The following is a 24,706-nucleotide window of genomic DNA, read 5'->3' as shown; positions in this document are numbered from 1 at the left end:
TTAATTAAACGATATTGCACCAAACAATTTTTGGTTCTAAAAGATTATACACCCTTTAGTATTTTGTTCATATCTTTTAATCTACTTATTAGATTTTAAATTGGTTTATACCACTGGAAAGCTAATTCGATTATTTTTCCAACCATATATGGCTCATAATTTAGTTCTTTCTACATTAATATATATTTGCAATTAAAGTCGGGTCAAATTTCAGTAACTAATATGTCTCTATTTGTAGTTAAATGCACTTTAATGAGTTAATTCACCTAAAATCATTTCTAATTCCTTTTGGTACTTTTTACCATTGTTTAATAGGTATTTCTTATGTATTTTTAAGTCTAATTTAGTCCTTAATAATTCAATTAAGTCATCCAATTAATATACTTTTCGAAACTGTCCAGTTTCACAATTCTTTTTTGTTTTTGATAGAAATAGGTTAGGCCTCATTAAAAAAACCCTTCTTAACCTCCATGTTACAACAATAACATGAAGGACATTGGAAGGAGGAAAAGAGTGTCTAATAATTCATTACTACCAGAATAATACAAAGCCATCCTAAGAAGTTTCTGTTACAACATAAGACTTAAAAACCAAAAAAAGAACATAAATAACCAACTCAATAGCAGTAAAACCTAGGCAATACCCTAATAATCATCATATTCATTCTTTAGATAATTTATCCGCTTCCCAATTAGCAGCTCTCAAAATATGCCTAACAATTACACCTTTACTCTCCACTAAGGCAGCAATGTCTTTCACCAATGACTGGAACATAGGAGTACATACAGCCGGATTTTTAATCCATTTCAGAGCATAAGGGAATCTGATTCAAGGATGGCCGCTGGAAATGAAACCAAAGCTTTCTCCTCAATATACATCAACTCTCTTTTGATAGCCAATAACTCTGCAATAATAGGATGACCCCCCCCAATCCTTTCAGAAAATGAACCATGTTACATCCCTTCAGAATTCCTGATGCAAGGGGATCCGAGATAGATGATGTTGAGCTGTCAGATTGCACCTTGATGGCGTTGAGATACCATGAGTTGGCAGATCAGCGCAAAGGCGGGAGTTGATTGTGATATGTTCCTCATTGGGGCTGTTTTGAGTGTGTTTCAGTCTTTTGACCATAACTTTGGCTACGGGTGTCGGAATTGCGCATAAAACCCCAATTCAAAAAGCCCCTTTCGACGCACACGCTGTCAACATTGAGCATGGCTCTATGTGGCCTTTTTTGACCTCAAATTCTTCCGTTTTCCCCTCCGAATCACTATTTTTATTTATTTTTTACTATTTATGGTAATATTTCGCTTGTCAGTTAGGAAGTCAATTTAAATCCGATTTTGGTCGGATGTTTTGCGATTGTTATTATCTCAAATTTCAATTTCGGATTTGATTTTTCGGGTTTCGGATTCGATAAACATGATTTTTGGCTATAACAGTCCGGCTTGTGGACTGATTTTGGCATTGTTTGATTTTATAATATTTCGTTAAACCCTAGAGACTTGTTTTCTCTGGTTTTGGGTGAATTTTCTCTTGTGAATCATATGTTGGAACCAACCTACAGGATAATCGCTATCATGTCCGGCGTCAATTCCTTATCAAGATTGTTTATTTTATCTCAAATTTCAATTTAGAGTGATTTCGGGATTTGCTATTTTTGGTAAAATTCGGATAAACATGATTTTGGCTATAACAGTCGGCTTGTGGACTGATTTTGGCATTGTTTGATTTTATAATATTTCGTTAAACCCTAGAGACTTGTTTTCTCTGGTTTTGGGTGAATTTTCTCTTGTGAATCATATGTTGGAACCAACCTACAGGATAATCGCTATCATGTCCGGCGTCAATTCCTTATCAAGCCACCTATGCCTCTTTTATCCCACTCCTTAGACATCATGCCATCAACATTTAATTTAACGAAACCTAATAGAGGAGCAATCCAGCAGGAGGAAGAAATATAACTCTTCTTCCTACTTACCCCCAAATCAACTATTTTAACATCACCCACAAGAGAATCGAAATGAATCTGCACATCTCTGAATCTCGCGACAAACCATGATGCAATTCTAAAACGAACAATGAAGAACAATAACTGGTCATCTACCTTTTCTTTCCCAAAAATAATATTATTTCTACACTTCCAAACTGACCAAAGCACCGCCCTAGGGATGAACTTCCAAATGGTGGAGTTTGGGACTAAATTATTCCAAACAATTATGAAATCCAACAATGTCTGATGAGCCACAAAAGATACATTCCAAGATGACAAGAATCTCATCCACAAGCCCCTAACAACCTCACAATGTACAAATAGATGAGAAATCGACTCCACACACTTACCACACAATGAACAAGAAGTGTCAATCCCTATTACTCCTTGCTTTATCAATTCCTCTCTAACTGCCACTCTTTGATGAGTAGCCTGCCAAACAAAAGTTTCGACCCGTGGAGGAGCAACCCCTACCCATACAATGTTATCCCAATAACCTTCATCTTCATCATTACCAGCCTAATCAAAATAGCACTTAACATAAGATTTAGCTGAAAAACAACCCTCCCCATTCCATGTCCATACCCAGTAGTCTTCTTGCAATGATGATAGAGAGGTAGTATTCAACAAGGACATAAGCTGCAACCACTGTTCCACCTCCCAGTCCACCAAATTCCTTCTTAATTTTATATCCAGTAGCACATTGAAGAAGAAATTTCCCTAAACTCTGCAAATTTACTCCTTTTATTCATTGATAGAGCAAATATCCTAGGGAACCTAACTTTTAAAGGAATCGAACCCAACCAAGAATCATGCAAAAATTGCACTGTCTCTCCATTCCCCATCTTCAAACACAATATTTCCTCAGACAGTCCCCAAAATCATCAGAAGAAAAGAAATTATTTATTATTCCTTTCCAAATCCAAGATGCCCGAGTAGACAAAGAATTCACAGTTAAACACAAATTAAAGTCAATATTATACACACAACAAACCATATTTTTCCACCATGAATCCTTCTCTGTAGCAAATTTCCATACCCATTTACACAAAAGAGCTCTATTTAGAAGAACCAAATTAGGAATTCCCAATCCCCCCAACCTCTTCGGCTTGCATACTAACTTCCAATTCAGCCAATGAATATTCCTTTTCTCTAATGAACCCCCCAAAGGAAGGCAGCCATAATGGAATTCAATCTCTTAACCACACCAACTGAAATTCTAATCGACCCTTAACATGTTGTTATTTATTAAGTTCAGTTCCAGTCCTATTTCAAACTAGTATTACCAGTATTGCTTCTTGTCTAATTAAGCCCCAAATGTTTCAATTTGTTCAAAACAGTCCCTAATTTATTTTCCAACAACAATGGTGACTAATTTAAATTTTAAGGTCAATTTTCATAATTTTACAGCATTTCTTATTATTTGAAGCTTCAAATCTTTAACAAATATCAATTTCCATCAAAACCATCCTACACAAAATTTTCCAGTTTAGTCAACGACATTCAGATCTTTGTGACTTAGTCACATGCAAACCTTAAGCTTTTCGGTTATCACCCTTTAAACCAAATCATTCTAAAAAAATTAAATCCTATAAATTTTTGGTCATGCATGTTCATTCCATCATGATCTATGTTAAAATTTAATACCATACACTATTAATAATAAATAAATCTATCCTAAACAAAATTTGAGAATCATTCAAATTGATCTTAAGCAAATTTAGAAGAGAAGAAGCTTACATGGATACTAGATTAGTTTTTTCCTAGCTAATCCAAGCTTGAAATTAAGCTTTCAATTGAACATGTATGACCGAAACTCCTCTTTGCTTTCTCTCAATTTTTCTTTCTCCAAATTTTCTCTATTTTTTTTCTTCTTTGGCCGGTTACCAAATGAATTTGATGAAGGTGGTATTACTTCATCTTTAATTAAGACAGAAATGTCCTAATTAGCCTCCCTTAATGCTTAAGATATCAACTATTCAAGGGCAATTGTAGGAATCTAGAAATTTAGCATGCAATTATAACATTTGTATCTAACTCCTACTTGATCACCATAATTCAGTCATTACTCTTTCACTCCTTTCAATTAGGTCCTTAATTATATTCAGTTCTAATGTTTTTTATTTAATTGAAATTAGGTTACTTTAATTTGATCAAATCAATTGTTTAAACTTCTTAATTAAGTTTTAATTCAATTCGATCCCTAGGTAAATTCGTTTAATTCAATTAATCCAAGTTTTAATTCAATTCAATAATTATCCTAAACAATTTGATTTGGTCCTCTTTCAATGTAATTAATTAAATTTTCAATTCAACTTGATTCCTTTTCTTAAGCAATTTAAAACTCAATTCAATTAAATTCGGTTTTCATTTTAGAAAAAATAGTTTAATTCTAGGTGATTAACAACATCTATTCAAATTCACGATTTCCCACTAGTTTTCAAAGAACCCTAAAACTTCCAATTCTTTGAATCAAGAAACAACTCAAACAAGAAGCCTAAATAAAAAAGAGAAGACCATTACAAAACCATAAATCGATTTTATGCAAAAGATCATTTTGAACTGATATAGGAAAAACATAAAATCTATTTAATTATCGAAGGAAGATAAGTTTCTGGAAGGTTAGTGTTTATTTCAAACAATGTTGGGTTTCTTAATAAGTTTGGGCTTGTGGGTATCTATTTGGTTAGTGTTTCTTTTATGGATTTTATGAATGGCTTGTTCAGAAGAATCAGAACCATATAACTGTGATCAAATTTTTGAAATCCTAAATTATGTAGTATTGGGTTTTTCTTTGGGCTTCTGCTAGGGTATATGTTGGGGTCTTGTAGATTAAAGTACTCCAAGAAAAGAATAGGGACCAAAGTGTGTTTTCAATAAAAGCAATCAGAAGATGACAATTATTGGTTGTCATCAATTTAATATAAAACATATTTATAGTTAATTTTTTTTAATTTGTTCCAGCTGTACTCGTCTTGTCATCTCCAAGCATTGATCGTTTATTGACTAACGGTTTTCACTCACGGAGAGGTCATTTTACCCTAAAATAAAATGTCAGGAATTAAAGTGCTCCAAAAAAAAAAAAGAATAGGACCAAAAGTGATTATTGGGTAAATGTTAGGAGAGGTTTTTGGCAATATTCGGTAAATTTAATAAGAAAGATTAGCAGAGACTAGAATCATTTGCTCTGCATGCAAAGAAAAGCTTCAAACCTGAATCTTGTGGCCTTTGTTCCACCACTTTGAACAACTAACTTTCAAGGAAATACAAAAGTTGTGTCTAGATTTTTGTTTGCACACAAGGTCAAAGCTGTACGTAATTTTAAAAATGCATTCAAAAGTGGGAACCTAAATGGACTACTACCATCTAATGTGGCAGAATCAAACAATTTAAAGAACAGAACATCACATGACGGGCAAAGCAAACTTCATGCGACAGAAACTGTTCCTATATCCCCTGCTCATTGATCAAATAATATGTGCCCTATACTACATAGGCACAATAGGCAAACTAACAACTATTTGGGTTTCTTCTAGTATCATTTCTATTTTAATAACTAAGTTCTTTTTTTCCTCTCAAAAAGAATTCAAATGAATTCCATTACAATCAGAAGGCAAGGGAAAATATTTCGGGTTGCCTTTGTAGGCAATGTTATTTTTAGAAAGAAAAATATTATTAGCTTACTTTTGCATGTATTGTCATGGTATTAGGAGAACTTTATTTAAAAGTATATTTATGTCATTTGGAATCTTTTTTTAGAATCCTTAATTCTAATTTCCTTAGTTTAAGCCTTTTATTCAAACAAAAAAAAAACCTGTTTAACCTCTATTTAAATATGCTGATTGGCAGCAATAAAATTGGTTTAGAAGTTTATTTTAAGTACATAGATTTAAGACTCTTTTCTAACAAATCCAAGGTTAGAAACTCCTTTTCTCATTTAGAAAACATTTGGAATTATCTTTAGGATTATTTTCTTTTAATTTATATGTTTATCTCTAGGATTTTAGAGGCTATAAATACCCTCTTGGGGTAAAATCCTAAACACAACTCAGAATTTACTCTTCTTCTTCCTTCTAGTTTTATAAAGTTATTTCTTTTCTTTTCTTTTCAAGTTTTTCTTTTCATTTTCATTTTAAGTTTTATTTTTAAGCACGCTAAGCATGACTCATGCTTAGCTAATTTTTTCATAAGCCGAGAGCTGAAACGATGACTCAATTCCAACGTGATAATTGAAAAACACCTTAATAACTTCAGAATATCTTTCTCAATCTCTGCGCTTATTTTTAAAATCAAAGATTGACTTTGGTCAAGATGTTGTTGCGATTAATGTGTGGGAGGAATGATTGGCTTGAAAGCACATTCGACTTCATGGGAACACACTTGGCGAGATTGTCGTGCCAAGAGAGAATTGAGATCGGAATTGGTAGTTATTGAAACAACAATCCGAGTCGATCTTCAAGAACTTAAACGGTTATTGATCTACGACAATTAATGTTGATCAAATCAATTTTCGAAGCCGGAATCAAAGATTGCCTTGGGTATTCTGTATACAAATAGAGTCACGAGGATTGCCCTTGTAGACAAAGTAACTGACGTGAATCCCGAAGGAAAAATCTAATTCGATGATCCGAAGGAAATTGAGTCAAAGCAAGGTTTGAGGCTATTTTTTACTATATTCATTTTCAACGTTACATTTTTTATTTTCTTTATTTTTACTTTAAATTGCTTTTTATTATTTAATTATTTTTACCAAAACCCCTTTTATTTTCTGCATAACGCCTGGTTTAAGCATTTGAACCTATATTTCTTTGTATTTATCCTAAATGTATAAAAAATGTTATGTATGTATTACATCGTTTTGAAATATTGAATTTTTAAGAGAATAAGTGCTAAAAGGTAATATTTTTATATAAATATTTAATTTAAACAAAATGTTTTTAAAATAAGTAACAATGGTTCATAATAACTAAATTTAATTTATGTTTAGACATTACATAAGAAATATGATAAAAGGAAGATAGGTAAAATTATGTACTTTGCAGATTGCATCAATTTACACTAATCACTATTCTAGGTAAGCTTATAAGTTTAATACTTTAAATCCATATGAACTTAAGGCATTGTTACATTTATTTAACGGCGAAACCTGCCTTCGCCCTTCGGTATCTTCATCCAATCTCCGGGAACAGCTACCTCAAGCGGAGTCGGAGGCGGTGGCATCACCGATAAGCTTGAAATCCAGCAACTCCTTGAAATTCAACCATAGTTTCTCCCACACCTTGGCTTCATAAACTTTCATTTTGTCACCATCCATCGCCTCCAATGTTATGTAATACATTGTCCCGGAAACCACCTGCTGCTTCACCTCGGTCACTTTCTTAAACTGCAGCATCGCGTTCTGAAATTTCAAAGCCCCTCATTAGTTGACAAATATTTGTACAGAATTCACATGTAAATTGAGAAAACAAAATACCTCTTTCTTGTTGTGTTCATCGACGGCAAAACGAGCTAGGTTCTGAATCTCCAGGCTGTTGGCGCTTGCTTCAGCCTGGCTAATTCCACCCAAAGTAGCCATTTCTCTTCTATTCTCGTCTGATATTTTACCTTCTTTTTTGTTTGTAATTGGATGTCTGAACGTTTGTGTTCTTATAGAGAGAGATGAGAAAACAAGATTTTCTCTGCGTCTTGTAATTGGTGGAAACAGACGTGAAACCACTAACCATTAATCACGTTTTTCCACGTTCTTAAAACGTCTAAACTTTCTTTCCTTGGGCAACTGGATAACACACAGCTGGTTTTTAACAAGTTTTATTACTAAATTGGACCTTAAACTACACCCAATTGTAGATTGGTCCTTATGATTTTCTTATAAATAATATAGAGTGATTAAGAGGTAATATATGATCATAATTTTACAGTTATTGCCAATAAACGCACACCTTAAAGACACATCTACTCGAACCCATAACTTCAAGAAAGAAAAATACTATCTTTAATCACCGACTCTGAGGCTAATCAAATGAAAATAAATAAATAAATAATGTAAACTACTCAACCTTAAAAAAGATTTATGAACGCCCAAATACTCTATGCAGTTGTTTGTGCTCAAACCCAGAACCTCGAGAGATAATAGTCTCGACTGTGAGCAGTTCACCCTTTTGATTTGAATGAAGAATCATAGCCGGTAAGAGAATAACTGTCAATCGATGATTTTCTATCAAGGAGCTAGGAGGAAAACTTTTTGTGGAAGATTATAGACTTGGGACTTGGGAAAGAAGATCTTTAGTTTGTCTTGTTCGGTATACAAATGTCCCAATTATAGGGTGACCGATGACAGACCTAAGATTATTATAATTGTCAGTATACTGTTAGTTTATACAAATACGATTATCAACCATCAGATTTAATTATCAAAATCATATCAGATGTTGGCGTCTGGAAACTCTGAGTGATCATTTAATTAAAATAATTTTTGGGATAGTCTAACATTTTTAATGTTTTTAAAGATTTTATTTGATTTATATTTTGAATGACTATACTGACAGAGTGTCATCTTCCTCCAACAAATTTACTCCAAAGCTATAACAAATAATTATTAAACACGAATTTTCGTTGTAGAAATAGTCAGTTAAGCCAAATATTTATATGTCAAAATCTTAAGCAGCCCATATATATAAAACTCTTAAAAAAAACAAATTATTAATGGATCAAACCTCTTAATATTTCGAAAAATAGAGTATTATAATTGATCGAGATACAGGAAAGGGGGTTAGATTGAATAAAAACGCATTGCATAAGCACTCTCTACAAAATTTAGCCTCTGTTTAAAATTTTCCTTTTGGAAACCGTAAGCTTTGTAAAAGTCAGAATTCTAGAAACCAAATAAGATTTTGTTGAAAAAGAGTCGATTCAGACCTCAGAAACCAAGTTGTTTAAGAAAAGTAAACGTAGAGAAAATAATTTATTACGAATTTGATTAACTTCGAATATAATAAAATTCGTGATTAGACAGGAAAATGTTGACTGTCCTGATAAATTAGGTGGTATGTGTTCATCTGTTTGGACCGGTTGGGTTCTTTATTTCGACAACTATCTCTTATTTCCCCAAAACTAAAATTGTTATTGCTTTTCTTCAATTACATTTTAAAATCCACTCGCCTTTCTTTGGTAAAGTAGATAGATGATCCTTATACTATGGTACATTATTTTATTGAGTATCTCGATTATTAATAGATAAGATGGTCCATTGATCATAAGATATTATTTTGTTGAGTTCCTAGATTATTAAAAGTTACAAAATAATCACGTGACTATTCATATGTTCCAAATTTTTTACTTTTCTGTTAAAAATTGACGTCTTCTGAACTTAACATTAATCTACTGATTGTGATATGATAAAATCATATTTTAATGATGTCTACTACATCATCATTGTTTTCAAGCACTGGTTCGAAGACATAACGTTTCAAGTCGATTCACAAACTACAACTCAAACGATTCTGGGATCATATTTTACCATATTCAATTCGACAGGTTAACGTCCAACTTAGACGACCTCTGTTTTTTAATGGAAAATGATGAGTTTAAAACATATGAAAAGTTAGGTCTATTTCGTAACTTTTAATAGTCGGAAGACTCAACAAAATAACATCCTACAATCGAGGGGCCATTTTATAATTTTTAATAGTTGGAAACTCAATAAAATAATATCTATAATCGGGGACCATTTGTATACTTTAACCTTTTTTTTATTTTCTCCATTGGATTTCTATGGTTAAATTCTTATATTAACTCTTATATTGTACGTAAATGTAAATTTAATTTTTGTATTTAATTTGATTGTTTTTAATCTCTTTAATTCTTAAAATTTTAAAACAATACGAATTAGTTGTAGATTTAATTTTCGTTCTTTATTTGATTATTTTAAGTCTCTCCATTTTAGTCATATTGGTCATATATTATTTGGTTTAGAATTGAGAGTTTAAAATTTAAAAAGCATAAAAATTGAAAATAATTAGAGTATGAGATTAAATCAATAACTTATGCATAGTACATAGACTCGTGACATAATTTGATTTTTTTAACAAGTTGGTTAAAGTTTTTTATTTTAATTTTAAAATGATATGCTATTGCTATATCGTCGTTGTACTGTGTTACAATATCAAAATGTCACGTGTCATTTTTGTTGGTGACATTATGAAAAAAAAATTATAGAAGCAACTTGTTTTTATTAAAAATAGAGAATATTCAAATTTATAATATACAATTACAACTCTAAACCCTAAATACATAATAAGAATATTTTCTATAATAATTAACACGGGAAACTAGTCACTTTAAATCACATAAGTACCATATAAGAAAAATATTAAAAAATTTAATAAAATTTTTTGAACAAAATATTGATGCAAATTAACATATCTGAATGTTTCAATAAATAAATCATAAAAGGGAATCAAACTATTGAAAAGATCAACGATAAACATAAATCAAAGTCGAGCGATGTTAGAAAACTTTCCGCGTATACGGATTGCATATCCAATACTAATCTAAGGGTCAAAAGCATGAAATATTAACATGATAACTAATAAATGTCATATTGACTAATCGCGACAATATGAAATTCAAGCATGAGAAAAAAGAAATGAAAACAATGATTAAACGAACTAAAACATGTCATATATAGAGGCAAAGGAAAACATGTCATAAATATAAAATTATCAAAAAAAATAAAATATGTGATATAAAAAAATAAAAGAAAAAAATAAATATAGAGGCAATATCGATATTGTTCTTAAGGAAAGCTTAAAATCGAGAGTTCGGTATATTGGGTCCCAAATGAATATCGATATTTTCCCTTTTCTTTCAAGGCATTTCAACACTGGGGTATCGATACCTTGAGTAGGGTATCGATACTGAAGAGAGGATATCAGTATCGATACCAAGGTTAAGTTTTGGGCTTTAAATCAAGAGTAATTATAGAGTCAAGTGAGGTTTCCCAAAAACTTATAATTTCTCCCAAAAAAGACTACAAGTGAGAATAGTAATAATGCTTAATTCAAACATAGCAACGAGAAAAAGTAAGGTGAAATAAGACTAGCCTTGTTTGAATGCTCGAGGAATGATCAGGACACCCAAGTTCCTTTAGAAAAGCAACTAGTGTCGAAAGTATATAATTAGTCTAGATATATCCTTAGGGAGTGCACGAGACATTTTCAGCTGACTAACTAAGGTCAAGGCTTGACACTCGCAAGGGATGAGTTAGTCGAGGGTGTGGTGTCCGATGCAGAGATTATGGGGGCCCTATTTCGATAGACTAGAGGGGTGTATGAGCCCTGAGATGTAGAACCCTCAACTACACCATGATGTCTACCATAGAGTAGAGAGTTAGTATACAAGTACAATCACTAAAGCAAAGTAGTAGACTTGACAGCTTGAGCCTTCTGGTGATACACTTTTAGTATGATCTAGTTGTTAGTGTGGCACTGAGTTAGTTAGCTCAGCGTTTGAAATTTTGTTTCCTTACGCATATTAGGTGGAGCAGTTGATGAGCTTAGAGCGTCCGAGGTCCAGACCTAGAGCAAATCAGAGTACGTCTCAGCGTTTTGAAGGGTATGTATATTATTAAACTATGTTGTAAAGTTGAGTCAATTTGTTATTATTTTTTGATACATGTACTAGAGTCTATAACAATGGAAACACATTCTTCTTTGGACTAATGTTTATACTCGAACCTATTAGAAGAACAAAGTCTCAAAGATTCAAAGCATATCTACTCGGTAAATATAATGTGAATGAATCTTTTAAAGATCCTATTGTTTCTCCCTTTGATGTTTTAGATTCGAGGTTGAATCCTTTTGAAGAGAAGGAGAATGATACATGCATCACAAGGCTCACGTCAAAGGAAGATGAACTAAAGCTTCCAATGGACTTACACGACCAAGCCTTGGAAAAGAAGAACAACATATCAACAAACTTGCGATTGCTTTTTGAATGGGATCCTGATGTTATTTGGTCGATGTCTTTTGGAGATCCAACTGGATGTCTCTTATCTTTCCAATGGTTCTTTAGTCGTATCAATATGATAATGGGGACTCAAGATATGAACATTTTAGTGAAGACAGCGCGTGCAAAAATCCCTATACGGGATTTTGTAAGTAATTACGAATTTTCCTTATTTTCATCTTAGGAATAATTTAAGTTAAGGTTATAAGGGTAATTTGCTTGTAATAACAAAACGTAAGAGCCCCATCTTATTCTCCAAGCCTCCACCTTCCAGAAGCTCAATCTAAATCGTTCATCACATCCAACGACTGAGGATCAAGTCATGCATTTAAATGACTAGTTTTGATCTCCACCATTGGATCAAAAACTAGATCAAGGGCCCATATTGATGCTGCCCACATCACATAGATTAGAATAGTATTTTATTATTGTTTTATTCTTATTTAATAAGTTAGTCTTGTTACTACAAGGACTCCTCTAAGCCTATATAAAGAGACCCTTCCCCCCTCATTGTAATCAGCAATTATCTTTTTTTCTTTTATATACAATACAACGAGAGATCATTTTTGCAAGAGTTGATTGCTTTGTGCCTTTGAAGCATCTTCTTCTTTAGTTATTCCGAGTTCTTGAGAGAGAGATCATCATACTCTAGTTTGCCTAGTCAATTGCGATTAGGAGGGTTGGTTAGAGTCGTATTGCTGAGTTTGTCTTTTCTTTACGACTAGGAGGGTTCAGTAGGACATATCCATCGATCTTATCATCTCCACACGCAATCTTCATCATCAAAGATCATCCACACGCCAACTTCCACCAAAACCCTAAGTTAGTTCATCATCATACTACCGGGGGTAAAATTTCACTTTCTCTTTCCAACGACTACCCACATCATCATAACAACTTCTCCAACAACTCCATAGCCACCCACCTCCATTAATAGGCTAAGTCCTTTTTAATTTATTACATACTTTAATCTTGTCTTTCAGTCTTTGTTTATTTATTACCCTTATTCTTATTGTCTTAATATATATATTCTTTGCCTATTTTTCAGCAACTAAAAGTCTCCATAAAACCCTAATCTTGCCACCACCTTTCAAAGCATCCATTCAAAGCCTTCGTTTCTTCATCGAGTCTAAAACTTTCCTAGGTTTGTTCCCTCGACGAGAGCAACATCACATCATCCGTTGCCACTTCTCTATCATTTTTTAATGTAAATATTTATTTTGGGAGCTCCCTAATATACAGTTTTAATTATATTTTTATAGTTGATTTTATAAAGAAAATGGCCTTTTAAGTTAAGAAAAAGGAGAAAAAAAATTGGTCAACTACTCTTATGGTTCCGTGTAACATCTTAATCAGTCGACTATGTGTCGTATTAGTCTAGGGTGTTACATAATGTCTACTTGCCAAAAATTAGATCCCTTCATAATATATTCATAACTTCAAGCAACTCAGAGATAGCCTTCCCTTTTTCAGAATATTCTCAATGATCTACGGTAAGCGTGTATTCTCTAGGTCACCAAATCTTTGAGTCCAAGGCCTCTTTCAGAGTTAAGGTAGAAGATAGCACATCTCATTATTGAACCATTATTCTTTCAAAACAGCCGTACACAAAGTTGATTAATTCATTGCAAAACAGCTTTAGAAAAAGTCATTTGCCTGCTTCAAAACAAAAAAATGACAACCTATAAAAACTGAAGCCCAAGTTCAAAAATGTGCCTCTTATCTTATCCAACAAAGGTTTACTGTTACCCATTGTAAGGTTTGAGTAAGAGAACACCCAAATATCTTCATATTTCATTTTTTTATGTTGAGCTTAAAATTTACAATTTATATAACATTTTATGTTAAATATTTATAAAAAAAATAATCAACGCAACTGTATTATAAATATATTGTAAATTATATATATGCTATTAGTGAATAATGTAAATATTTCCTATTTCTTACTATCTAGTGTTTGTTTGTACATTATCCGGCCGACATGGAAGTTTGCAACAGTGTGGTCTAAATCAGGGAGGGACTCTCTGTTGTGGAATTCGGGTTAATTTCCACCAATAACAGATTCACCTTCGAAACTATTATCTAGGTGACTAGTGTGAAAACGATTGTACTAAGAATCACCCCAAGGTATATTCCCAGGAAAGAGGAGGGGTCACAATGGTCCCTCTTAAAACCCACTTTCCTTAGACAGAACTACCAAGACAAGTAATTTTAATAGGACAATAATTAACAACAACTATACCCGACAATAGCTATTAAATATAGATAAAAGAGAACACCAAAATATTTCACTAATAGAGGAAATATTACAAAGAGAGAAAGAATACAAATAGCCTTTAATATAGAAGAAGACTTATATTTGTGGGATGATTAACTAAGGAGGATGATGGCTTTATTTATAACAAAAGAATTTCCCCTCCTCCTTATACACAACCAATGTGGGACTTTGCCAAAAACCAACAAATCTCCACCTTGGCAAATTCCACACACATCTCTAAAAAAACAATCTTTTAATTTGTAACAATATTGACCAAGTCTAAACAATGTTTAAACTTGACCGCAGTTACCACTTTTGTCAACATATCAGCAGGATTCTTAGTGGTCCGAATCTTCTGGATTATGACTCCACCTTCTTCTAGAATTTCTCGTACAAAGTGATATCGAACATCGATGTGCTTCGTCCTTGCATGGTAAATCTGGTTCTTTGCTAAATGAATAGCACTCTGACTGTCACAGTGCACTTTGATGTGCTTTTGTTCCATTCCCAATTCACCAAGCAACCCTTGAAGCCAAATTGCCTCCTTCACAACCTCTGTAACTGCCATATACTCTGCCTCTATAGTAGACAAAGCCACTGTTGACTGTAAGGTGGACTTCCAACTGACTGGTGCCTTTGCAAATGTAAACACATAACCAGTAGTTGATCGATGCTTGTCCAAATCACCTGCATAGTCTGAATCACAATACCCAACTACACACTGACCGTCTTGTTTGTCCTGCTGAAAGACCAAACCAACATCTACGGTGTTCAAAATATACCACAGAATCCATTTCACAGCTTGCCAATGCTCATTTCCAGGATCATGCATATACCTGCTCACAACCCCAACTGCCTGTGAAATATCGGGTCTCGTACACACCATTGCATACATCAAGCTACCAATAACACTTGCATACGGAACCTTTGACATGTATTCCCGTTCTGCATCATCCTTAGGTGACATTGATGCACCGAGCTTGAAATGAGGAGCAAGAGGTGTACTAACTGGTTTTGACATCTTATTTATGCCAAAACGTTTTAGTACCTTCCTCAGATATTCTTTCTGAGATAAACAAAGCCTCCCCAATTTCTTATCCCTTGATATCTCCATGCCTAGAATCTTCTTCGCTTCACCAAGATCCTTCATCTCAAACTCCCTGTTCAATTGAGTCTTTAGTTTCGCAATTTCTATCTGACTCCTGGAAGCTATCAATATAAAGAAGAAGATATATATAGGATCCGTCTTCTAGCTCGCGTAAATACACACAATGATCATATTTGCTTCTTGTGTACTTCTGCCCTATCATAAACTTGTCAAATCGCTTGTACTACTGCCTTGGAGATTGCTTCAATCCGTACAACGATTTTTCTAATTTGCACACCATCTCTTCTTTTTCAGCAACTTTGAATCCATCTGGCTGAGTCATGTAGATTTCCTCATCCAAGTCTCCATGTAAAAATACAGTTTTTACATCCATCTGAACTAGTTCCAAATCCAACTGTGCTACCAAAGCCAACAAAATTCTGATGGAGGAATGTTTTACAACTGGAGAAAATACTTCATTATAATCAACTCCCTCCGTTTGAGCGTAGCCTTTAGCCACCAATCTTGCTTTGTAGCAGATGTTATTCTTGTCAGGAAATCTATCTTTCTTTGCATATACCCACTTGCACCCAATTGCCTTATTTCCCTTCGGAAGACTAGCTAGTTTCCACGTCTGATTCTTTTGAGGGGATTACATTTCTTCATTCATGGCGATCCTCCACTTTTTATGTTCTGAACTTTGAACTGCTTCATTAAAAGTGGCAGGAACGTCATCAATTGCAATTGGTGATACTAAAGAGACCATATCAGCATAACAAGCAGGTTGTCTAATGGTTCTCTTTCCCTTTCTGAGTGCAATTGATTCATGTTGCTGTGGAGGTTCTTGGGTCTGAACCTCTTCTTCATCTGACTCTTCTTCTACCATAGGAGAGTCAATATCAGTTTCTTTACTGGTTGGGACAATCTTGCTTTCTTCAAACTCCACCTGTTTGGGAGTTCCATCTGTCTGGTCTAATTTTTCTGAAGTCACCTTTCTCAACATGGTAGATTCATCAAAGGTAACATCCCTGCTGAAGATTATTTTCTTTGTTTCTGGACACCAAAGACGATAACCTTTCACACCAGAGGTGATCCCCATAAAGATCGCATTCTTTACTCTTGGATCCAGCTTTGACTCCTTAACATGGTAGTATGCAGTGGAACCAAACACATGTAAGGAATCATAATCTGTAGCAGGTACTCCAAACCATTTCTCTAATGGAGTTTTACCACCAATAGCAGTCGATGGTAAGCGGTTGACAAGGTGACAAGCATAGACTAAAGCCTCAGCCCAAAATTCTTTGCCTTACCCAGCATTAGACAACATACACCGAACCTTCTCCACTAATGTCCGGTTCATACGCTCTGCCACCCCATTCTGTTGTGGTGTACCTCTGATAGTGAAGTGCCTGACAATACCTTCCTCTTCACAGACTTTCAGAAATGGATCATTTTTGTACTCTCCACCATTGTCTGTACGGAGACGTTTGATTTTTCTGTCTGTTTGAGTCTCCATCATCTTTTTCCATTTAAGGAAAAATCCTAGCACCTCATCCTTTGTCTTCATTGGATACACCCAAACTCTCCGGGAAAAATCATCAACAAAGGTGACATAATAGTGTGTTCCTCCCAATGAAGTTGTCTTGGAAGGCCCCCATACATCTGAATGAACATAATCCAAAATACCTTTAGTATCATGGATTGTTGTTCCAAATTTCACCCTCGTCTTCTTCCCTTTGATGCAATGCTCACAAAAAGCTAATTTGCAAGTCTGAGCACCCTTCAATAATCCTTGATCTATGAGTAATTTCAAGGATTTTTCACCAACATGCCCCAAGCGCATATGCCATAACCTGGTTGCTTCTGACTCATGTTCATCAGTAGAAGCTGCCACTGCTGCTGTCCCAACAATTGTACTACCCAGAAAGTAATACACATTGTTTCTTTTTCGGATTCCCTTCATTATCACCAGTGCACCAGAGATAATCCTCATAATCCCATCTTTTGCCCTCACTTCTAAACCTTTTGACTCTAAGGTTCCCACAGAGATGAGATTTCTCATTAAATCTGGTACATAATGGACACCTGTTAAGGTTCTGATTGATCCATCCTAATTTCTCAAGAGAATTGAACCAATCCCAAGTGTGTCAAGAGGGGAATTATTTGTTGTGTAGACAATTCCACCTTTTAGTTCTTTAAAATCAAAGAATCATTCTCTATTGGGGGTCATATGGTGGCTACAAGCTGAATCTAACAGCCATGAACTGGAACAGCTGGTTGATGGCGTAGCAGCGAATGCGAAATCTGAATCTACATCATCATACTCGACCACATTTGATTCTGAGACAGCCTTCCCCCTTTCAGGTTTGTCTTTATTCTTTAGCCTGGGACATTCTTTCTTCCAGTCCCCTTTTTCTCGACAAAAGGCACATTCATCTTTGCTCAATCTGGACTTTGACTTCGATCTCCCTCTGCTTCCTTTATTCTGACTCTTCGAACAGCCTCTAACAACAAGAGCTTCTGCTTCGACACTTGTGTTTTCTTGTTTGTCTTTCTTTCTCAATTCATAACTATACAAGGCAACAGTTACTTCACTGAGAGACACATCAACCTTCCCATGAAGTAGAGTAGTTTCAAGATACTCAAACTCATCAGGAAGTGATCACATCAACATCAGAGCCAGATCTTCGTCTTCAAAAGTCACGTCCATATTCATCATATCAGTCACCAGCTGATTAAAGCTAGTAATGTGATCATTCATAGTGGTACCTGGTACATAGTTGAAGCGGAACAATCTCTTTTTCATGTAGAGTTTGTTCTGACCGCTTTTCTTCAAAAATTTCTCCTCCAGTGCCTTCCACAATTTACTTGCAGAAGTTTACTTAGAAAATGCATACTTCTGCTCTCTAGAAAGATACGATCGAATAGTACCACATGCCATTCTATTGATCCTCTTCCATTCTTTCTCCTCAACATCATCTGGTTTCTCTCCTTCAATAGCAATGTCTAGACCCTGCTGAAATAGGGCATCTAGAACCTCACTTTGCCACATGCCGAAATGACTGGTGCCATCAAAAATCTCCACTGCAAATCTAACATTTGTCACAGCATTTCTTGCCAAAATTGAAGATGAAGAAGCGTCTGCCATTTCTGCTACAAATTCTATTTAATAGCTGCCAATGCGAAATGTCAATTATCCCAAGGAAATTTTTTCTGATGTGGAAGATCAGCCTAAGCCGCAACCACAGAGCATACTAAAATAAACCAAGAGCGCTGATACCAATTGTTGTAGAATTCGGGTTAATTTCCACCAATAACAGATTCACCTTCGAAACTATTATCTAGGTGACTAGTGTGAAAACGATTGTACTAAAAATCACCCCAAGATATATTCCCAGGAAAGAGGAGGGGTCACAATGGTCCCTCTTAAAACCCACTTTCCTTAGACAGAACTACCAAGACAAATAATTTTAATAGGACAATAATTAACAACAACTATACCCGACAATAGCTATTAAATAGAGATAAAAGAGAACACCAAAATATTTCACTAATAGAGGAAATATTACAAAGAGAGAAAGAATACAAATAGTCTTTAATATAGAAGAAGGCTTATATTTGTGGGATGATTAACTAAGGAGGAGGATGGCTTTATTTATAACAAAAGAATTTCCCCTCCTCCTTATACACAACCAATGTGGGACTTTGCCAAAAACCAACACTCTCATCACTGCCGAACGTGTTAATTGCGTGAAAAGAAAAGCAGGGTTTTAAAAAACGGTCCGTGACCGCGATTTCGTCCGCGATATAGCAGTTTCGCCGCCGTTTGAGTTACCCACGACGGCCGCAATCACTGTAAACCCGAAATAACCGAAAACGCGACCGCGACCGCGATTTGAAATCCTGAAGAAAAGAAAAGAAAAGAAAAAATATCCGGCGGGTGAGGATGGAGGACATGTTGCGAATGGCAAGAGCATCGTAATCTTTGCAAACATTTGTCGGAACATGCAAATTGCAATGCAAGCAGCAAATCATGGGTCCAACTGGGCACTGCCAGTTAAAATCAACCACGCGGTTCCTCCCATCCTCTTGTCCTTAAAAAGTAGAAAATCTTGTTATAGAGTAATGTAATGGTAGATCCCTTCCTGATAATGAAGTTTTGCATGAAATTTGGGTTCAAAGTTTGCAACTTGGAGATGGAGTTTACCAAAGTCAATAAAATATCCAAAAACGATTATTACTTTGCATGATTAATCTATCTATGAATACTTCATTTGAACGAGTCATTGAGCATAAACTTGGGAGCTTAATGATGGGGAAGTATACTTCACTCATTGTGCTGCTGCCTAACTTGGGAGCTTTCCTCACTTGTCTTGCCTGTCCCGAATGTCCCCTTCCGACTCCGCCGCCAAATTTCCCACCGAAACACCTTCCCATTGTAAAGCCTCCATTTCACCCTAAACCACCAAAGTTTCCCCCCACCAAAGCCACCGGTTGTGAAGCCCCCAACGCTGCCTCCAAAGCCTCCTGTATACCCGAGTCCTCCCATTGTGAAGCCGCCTCCGGTGGAGACCCCGTGTCCGTCATAAGCAGCAGCGCAAAGGATACTTGTTGCCCGGTGCTTCAAGGGCTGTTGGACTTGGATGCCGCTATTTGTCTTTGCACCGCGATCAAGGCCAAGCTTTTGAACATCAATGTTATATTACCAATTGGGCTTCAGGTCCTCATCGATTGTGGCAAGACCACACCTCCAGGATTTCAGTGTCCAGCATGAGGATCAAGTACAAGTGTTAAAGGTTTCAAGGCTTAGAAAAAGTAAGATTGTGTAAACTTTAGTTATAAATAAAAAATTACTTGTAAAATATTATCAAAAAGATATTTAAATTATTATCAAATATCTAAATTGTTATACAATTGTAAACACTTTGAATATATCTAAATATATCATTTGATGAAATTTTGAGTATTTATCTTCTTCTTTTTCTCTTTATAGTTTTTTCTCCGTAAATTTTTCCTTAGGTACTATTATATCTTCAGAGTCGATCTATGAAAATTTCTTAATCTTCGTCAAACAAAATTCGTATGAATTGTCAGCTTTCCACCAACCAAAGTCTCCAGATCTCTCTTGAGCCTCTGACTAACCTGCATTCTTTGGAGGTTATTTTTTTTAGTCAACTATAATGTATGGACAATACCTCTTATAGGCACATGTGACTTACTAAAATATAATTAAAGGTCAACAAATAGATTTATCTAGCTCGTTAGTCAACAAAAAGCCATAATAACACTACGATTAAGACACACACTAAAGGTTATTATAAATATTCTCAATCAAGATTGGAAAAAAAGGATTGGAACCCTTACGATCTCTATATTATCTTGTTCATACTTCATGACCAACTCTCTTCTATGTAAAAACACAGCTAACAATCGTTCTTTCATCGACTGATGCTTTTACCTAAATTAGAAGGAATGAACCACTAACAATTGACGGTACAAACCTATTGATCGTTTAAGATATAATTACCTTTAATATTTGGTCATTTTAAGTTATGAATATCAATATTTCTAAAAAGAAGAAATTTATTCTCAACCAGTAATATGATTTTTCGTTAAAATATGCTTTGATCAAATTTGACTTGCGTGATTGAAAGAAGAATAAATATGAACTCAATTAATTTATCAAGTGATAATTAAAGGATTTAAGGTCTAAATTCTTAAGTTTAGAACTTGTTATCTTTTTTTTTCAAGGATTATGGGATTTGAGAGAAATAGTATGCAACTCTAGAGTTAATCTAATTTAGTGGGTAAAAAGTTGCCACTCTTTAGTTCTTGGACGAATCTAAATTCTTTTTAACTTGAAAGCAAAGAAGAGCAACATCACTGATAGGAGTTGGTTCAAGTGGTAAATAGCTTAATATCAGTTAAGTAAATATTTGAGTTCGAGTCTTTTTGTATGCAGAAAATTTCTATTGGGAGATTCGTCCACCAAAATCAAGTGTGCGTTACGAGTCGATTCAGATTAATCAAGACAAAACCTTAAAATCGGGAGTGCAACAAAAAAAATAAAAGAAGAAGAGCAACCTTCTTTAAACTTAATCAAGTCATTAAACGAAAGAAAATAGTCGAGGCAGTAAACTTAAATGCGGTTTTTTAGATTTTGTTTCTACTTGGATCCTATACAAAGTGGGTTTTCACCCGAGGCTTTATACGGGCCGAGACAAACCTATTTCCTCCGACCTTCAAAACGGATAAATAGCCTTTATTGTGCGTCCAGGATTAGGACCGAAGGACAGGTTGAGATAATTGTTTACTGAAAATTTAAAAATATTATATATTTTAGTTTTTTAATATAATTTCTATTAAAAAATTATTTTTACCTCTTAAAATTTTATAAGTACATTTGCTTCTAAAATTTTAGAAATTCATCCCAACATAAAGTTTTATATCTGTCTCTTGTTGTGTCATTATTTTTTTTAACATATGATATATAGTCACATAGTAGTAACTACATGTCACATGATTACATAAATTTATGTATATTTTATCGATAATGTTTTTCAAATTCAAATTAACGGAAGATAACACACCATCTTACCTCTAAATTCAGTTTTTGAATTTCATTTATTGTTATTTTTAGTATAAAATATTTTGGTTAAAAATATTATTTCAAACATATACTATCATTTGTAAGCATCTTAGATTAATTAAAAATATTTTTTAAAAATAGAGTAAGAAACCAATACACATATGTAGTAGTTTATTTATACAAAATCATTGATATACAACAAGAAGAACCAAGTGATGCCACCAAGAAACCAAATCACCTACTTCTCTATATTTATTTGAAAACTTTGAATGAAGTGGCTAGGACTTTTTACCGTGACTCAAGTATTTTCACATGATACAGTTGAAATTTAAGATGAATCGAAAACATGCTTCAAGGTGAATGGTCAACAATTGAAGCATTTGTATGAAAACCCCAAGCTTGTGTGGTTGAATAAATCATTCTCGAAAAGCATGTTGTCTGAACTAAGTCGTTAAGTTAACGACGTTAAACAAAAACATTCTAAAGAGAGGTAACTCATTCTTGTAGTTTTTTTATTTTTAATTAATTTTTTTTTCATTATTTTTCACGAAAACCCAAAATGAAACCGACATAATCGATCATACGTTGTTTAAATTGAATAGGATTTGCGAGGCTTCTTGCAATTTGAAAATAAAGAAAAAAGTGCAGATTGACTCTATTCGACATCGAGATTTTCAAGTTTGTAAGTATATTCCTACACCTACTTTGAATCGATTATATTTGTGGGATGTTGTACATGCTTATTTTGATGCTATTTGTTGGATTGTTTATTCTAAAATCAAAGGTGGTGCCTTTTATGAATTGATTTACAAGTTTTATTTTATATTTTATTTTTCAAAAACAAAACTCATAATTAGAACTCTTCAGATGTAGTATCTTTTGTTTCATATTACACCCTAAACACTTTAAGAGTATTGAGTGAATTCATGTAAGGGTGTTGAGTCTTGTTGCATTTGAAATTAATGAATAATATAATATTATGATTTTTCCATAAATTTATCCTATTCATGTTCTTCTACTTGATTGTTATTATGGTTCAAATATTTGGTGTGACCTTGACTTTGTTGGTTTTCTAAGATATTAAGCGAGAAGATAGAAGGTAAATAGAGAAGTTAATATGTTGAACTAAGGTATGCTTGAGGACAAGCATTAAATAAGTGCGGGGAATTTGATGATTGTTGTTGCATTCATTTATTGTCATTTACTCCTCGTTTTCGATTGGATATTACCGATTTATTTATGTTTTGAATTATTTTCAAGTAAGAACTTTATTTGGATTAATCTGCCAAAATCAACATTGAAAAGACAAAATGTATAATTTTTCTGGGAGTCATGGATATAATCTGGGGCATGACACTTTTCGATGTGGTAGACTTTGATGGTCGTGTCAGCAATTTCTAGAAGATGTGCTACTATTATCGTCTTGAAGATTAAAATTTGGAATTATTTTAAAGATAAATACTTGAGATAATTTGAGGTTATCAAGAAGATAAAACAAAATTCGAATGAGCCACAAGTTTTAAATATTTTATCTTATTCTTTTATGATAAAGCTTTAAATTTAAATTTAGGATTTTATTTTGAATATTTTTATATTTATCTTTATCTTCTAGTTATTATATCTTTTAGGGATTTTTGGGTATAAATATACCCTTAGATTCATGCTTTGAAAACATATTGGATTTTGTATTTCATTGGTTATTTTATATAAGTTCTCTTTTATTTTATATCATTTTACCTTCTTTAATTTTTATTTTTCCATAAAAATGCTAAGCATGATCCAATCCATACTTAGCTAAATTTACACTAAGTCAAAAGTTTTGTGAAGCTCAATTCTAATCGTCAGAATTGAGTCTTGTTCTTCACAACTTAAAGATAACATTCTTCGGTTCTTTGGAAACTAAGAGTGATAATCGATTATTACCTTAAAAGTTACTACATCTTCAACTCAAAAAGTGCACATTGATTTGAAGACATTATTTGCTTGAACTTTGGAAGTCAAACCGATTGGTCATACTTCGACTTCATGTGAATAAACTTGGCGGCGGTCTGCTGCTAAGGAGAATCAAGATCGAGTTTGATTCTTCGATGAAACATTACAACTTGAGTTGCGATTTTCCATAATTTAAAATTATTTTGGATCTAATGGTGATAGACTTGGTTAGACCAACAAGGATCGAATTTTGGAGATAGACTTAGACATTTCTCTTAACTCGAGAGAAGAGTTAACTGTATGGGTTGGGCTTGTTAGGTATAATTAGCGTGCATCATGAAGGAAAAATTATATTTTTATGATCGATCAAAATTGAAGCTAAACAAGCCTAAAGCCATACCATCATTATCGATTTTTTAGTATTATTTACTTTTTCGTAATTTTATATTTATGGTTTATTTTTTCCCGTATCACTTTAATTATTATTAATACTTCCTTTTTATTATTTTTGCGTATTACGCAAGACAAGAAATGACTTTGCTAGTTTTCCTAGTCCCTATGCATCAATTCTATTTCTCTATTTTACTTTTCATATTTATTTGATAATTCGACGCTTATCACCTAACGATCATTTTCTAGTGGACAGTAGGCCGATTGATTAGCAGCTCTTAAAACAATACATTCTCAAATTTTTAAAAAACAATCGTCATCAACTTAAAATTTTACATATGTTTTACTCGTATATCATAACATTTCTGGGGCTTGACCTATAGGGCCACTGCCGACATCCAAGGTATAGTCTCACGTGCATTCTAATCCACCACATAAGCTTCCATGCAGCAG

The 24,706-nt window shown here is 33.9% G+C and overlaps 1 protein-coding gene across 1 annotated transcript; it reads right to left on the bottom strand.

Moving 5' to 3' along the window:
* Positions 1-6,953: 6,953 nt before the first annotated feature.
* On the bottom strand, positions 6,954-24,326 carry LOC120166161 (cysteine proteinase inhibitor-like). Its single transcript, XM_039175522.1, has 3 exons — positions 24,315-24,326; positions 7,467-7,580; positions 6,954-7,391 (listed from the first exon to the last, which is right to left on the bottom strand). The coding sequence occupies exons 2-3, from the start codon at positions 7,566-7,568 to the stop codon at positions 7,188-7,190; spliced, it is 306 nt and encodes a 101-aa protein (XP_039031453.1). The 5' UTR covers positions 7,569-7,580; positions 24,315-24,326; the 3' UTR covers positions 6,954-7,187.
* Positions 24,327-24,706: the final 380 nt, after the last annotated feature.

This window comes from Hibiscus syriacus, unplaced genomic scaffold (genome assembly GCF_006381635.1).
Source record: "Hibiscus syriacus cultivar Baekdansim isolate YM2019G1 unplaced genomic scaffold, ASM638163v2 tig00111621_pilon, whole genome shotgun sequence".
In the NCBI taxonomy this organism is placed as follows: Eukaryota; Viridiplantae; Streptophyta; class Magnoliopsida; order Malvales; family Malvaceae; genus Hibiscus; species Hibiscus syriacus.
The sequence above is the reverse complement of the archived record's forward strand: the minus strand, read 5'-3'. Positions and strand labels throughout refer to the sequence as shown.

Bases quoted from the DNA above. Each gene is read 5' to 3' on its own strand.
- LOC120166161 (XM_039175522.1), bottom strand. From the start codon at position 7,568: ATGGCTACTTTGGGTGGAATTAGCCAGGCTGAAGCAAGCGCCAACAGC. The intron at 7,392-7,466 runs GTATTTTGTTTT...TTGAAATTTCAG, and splicing joins ATGAACACAACAAGAAAGAG to AACGCGATGCTGCAGTTTAA.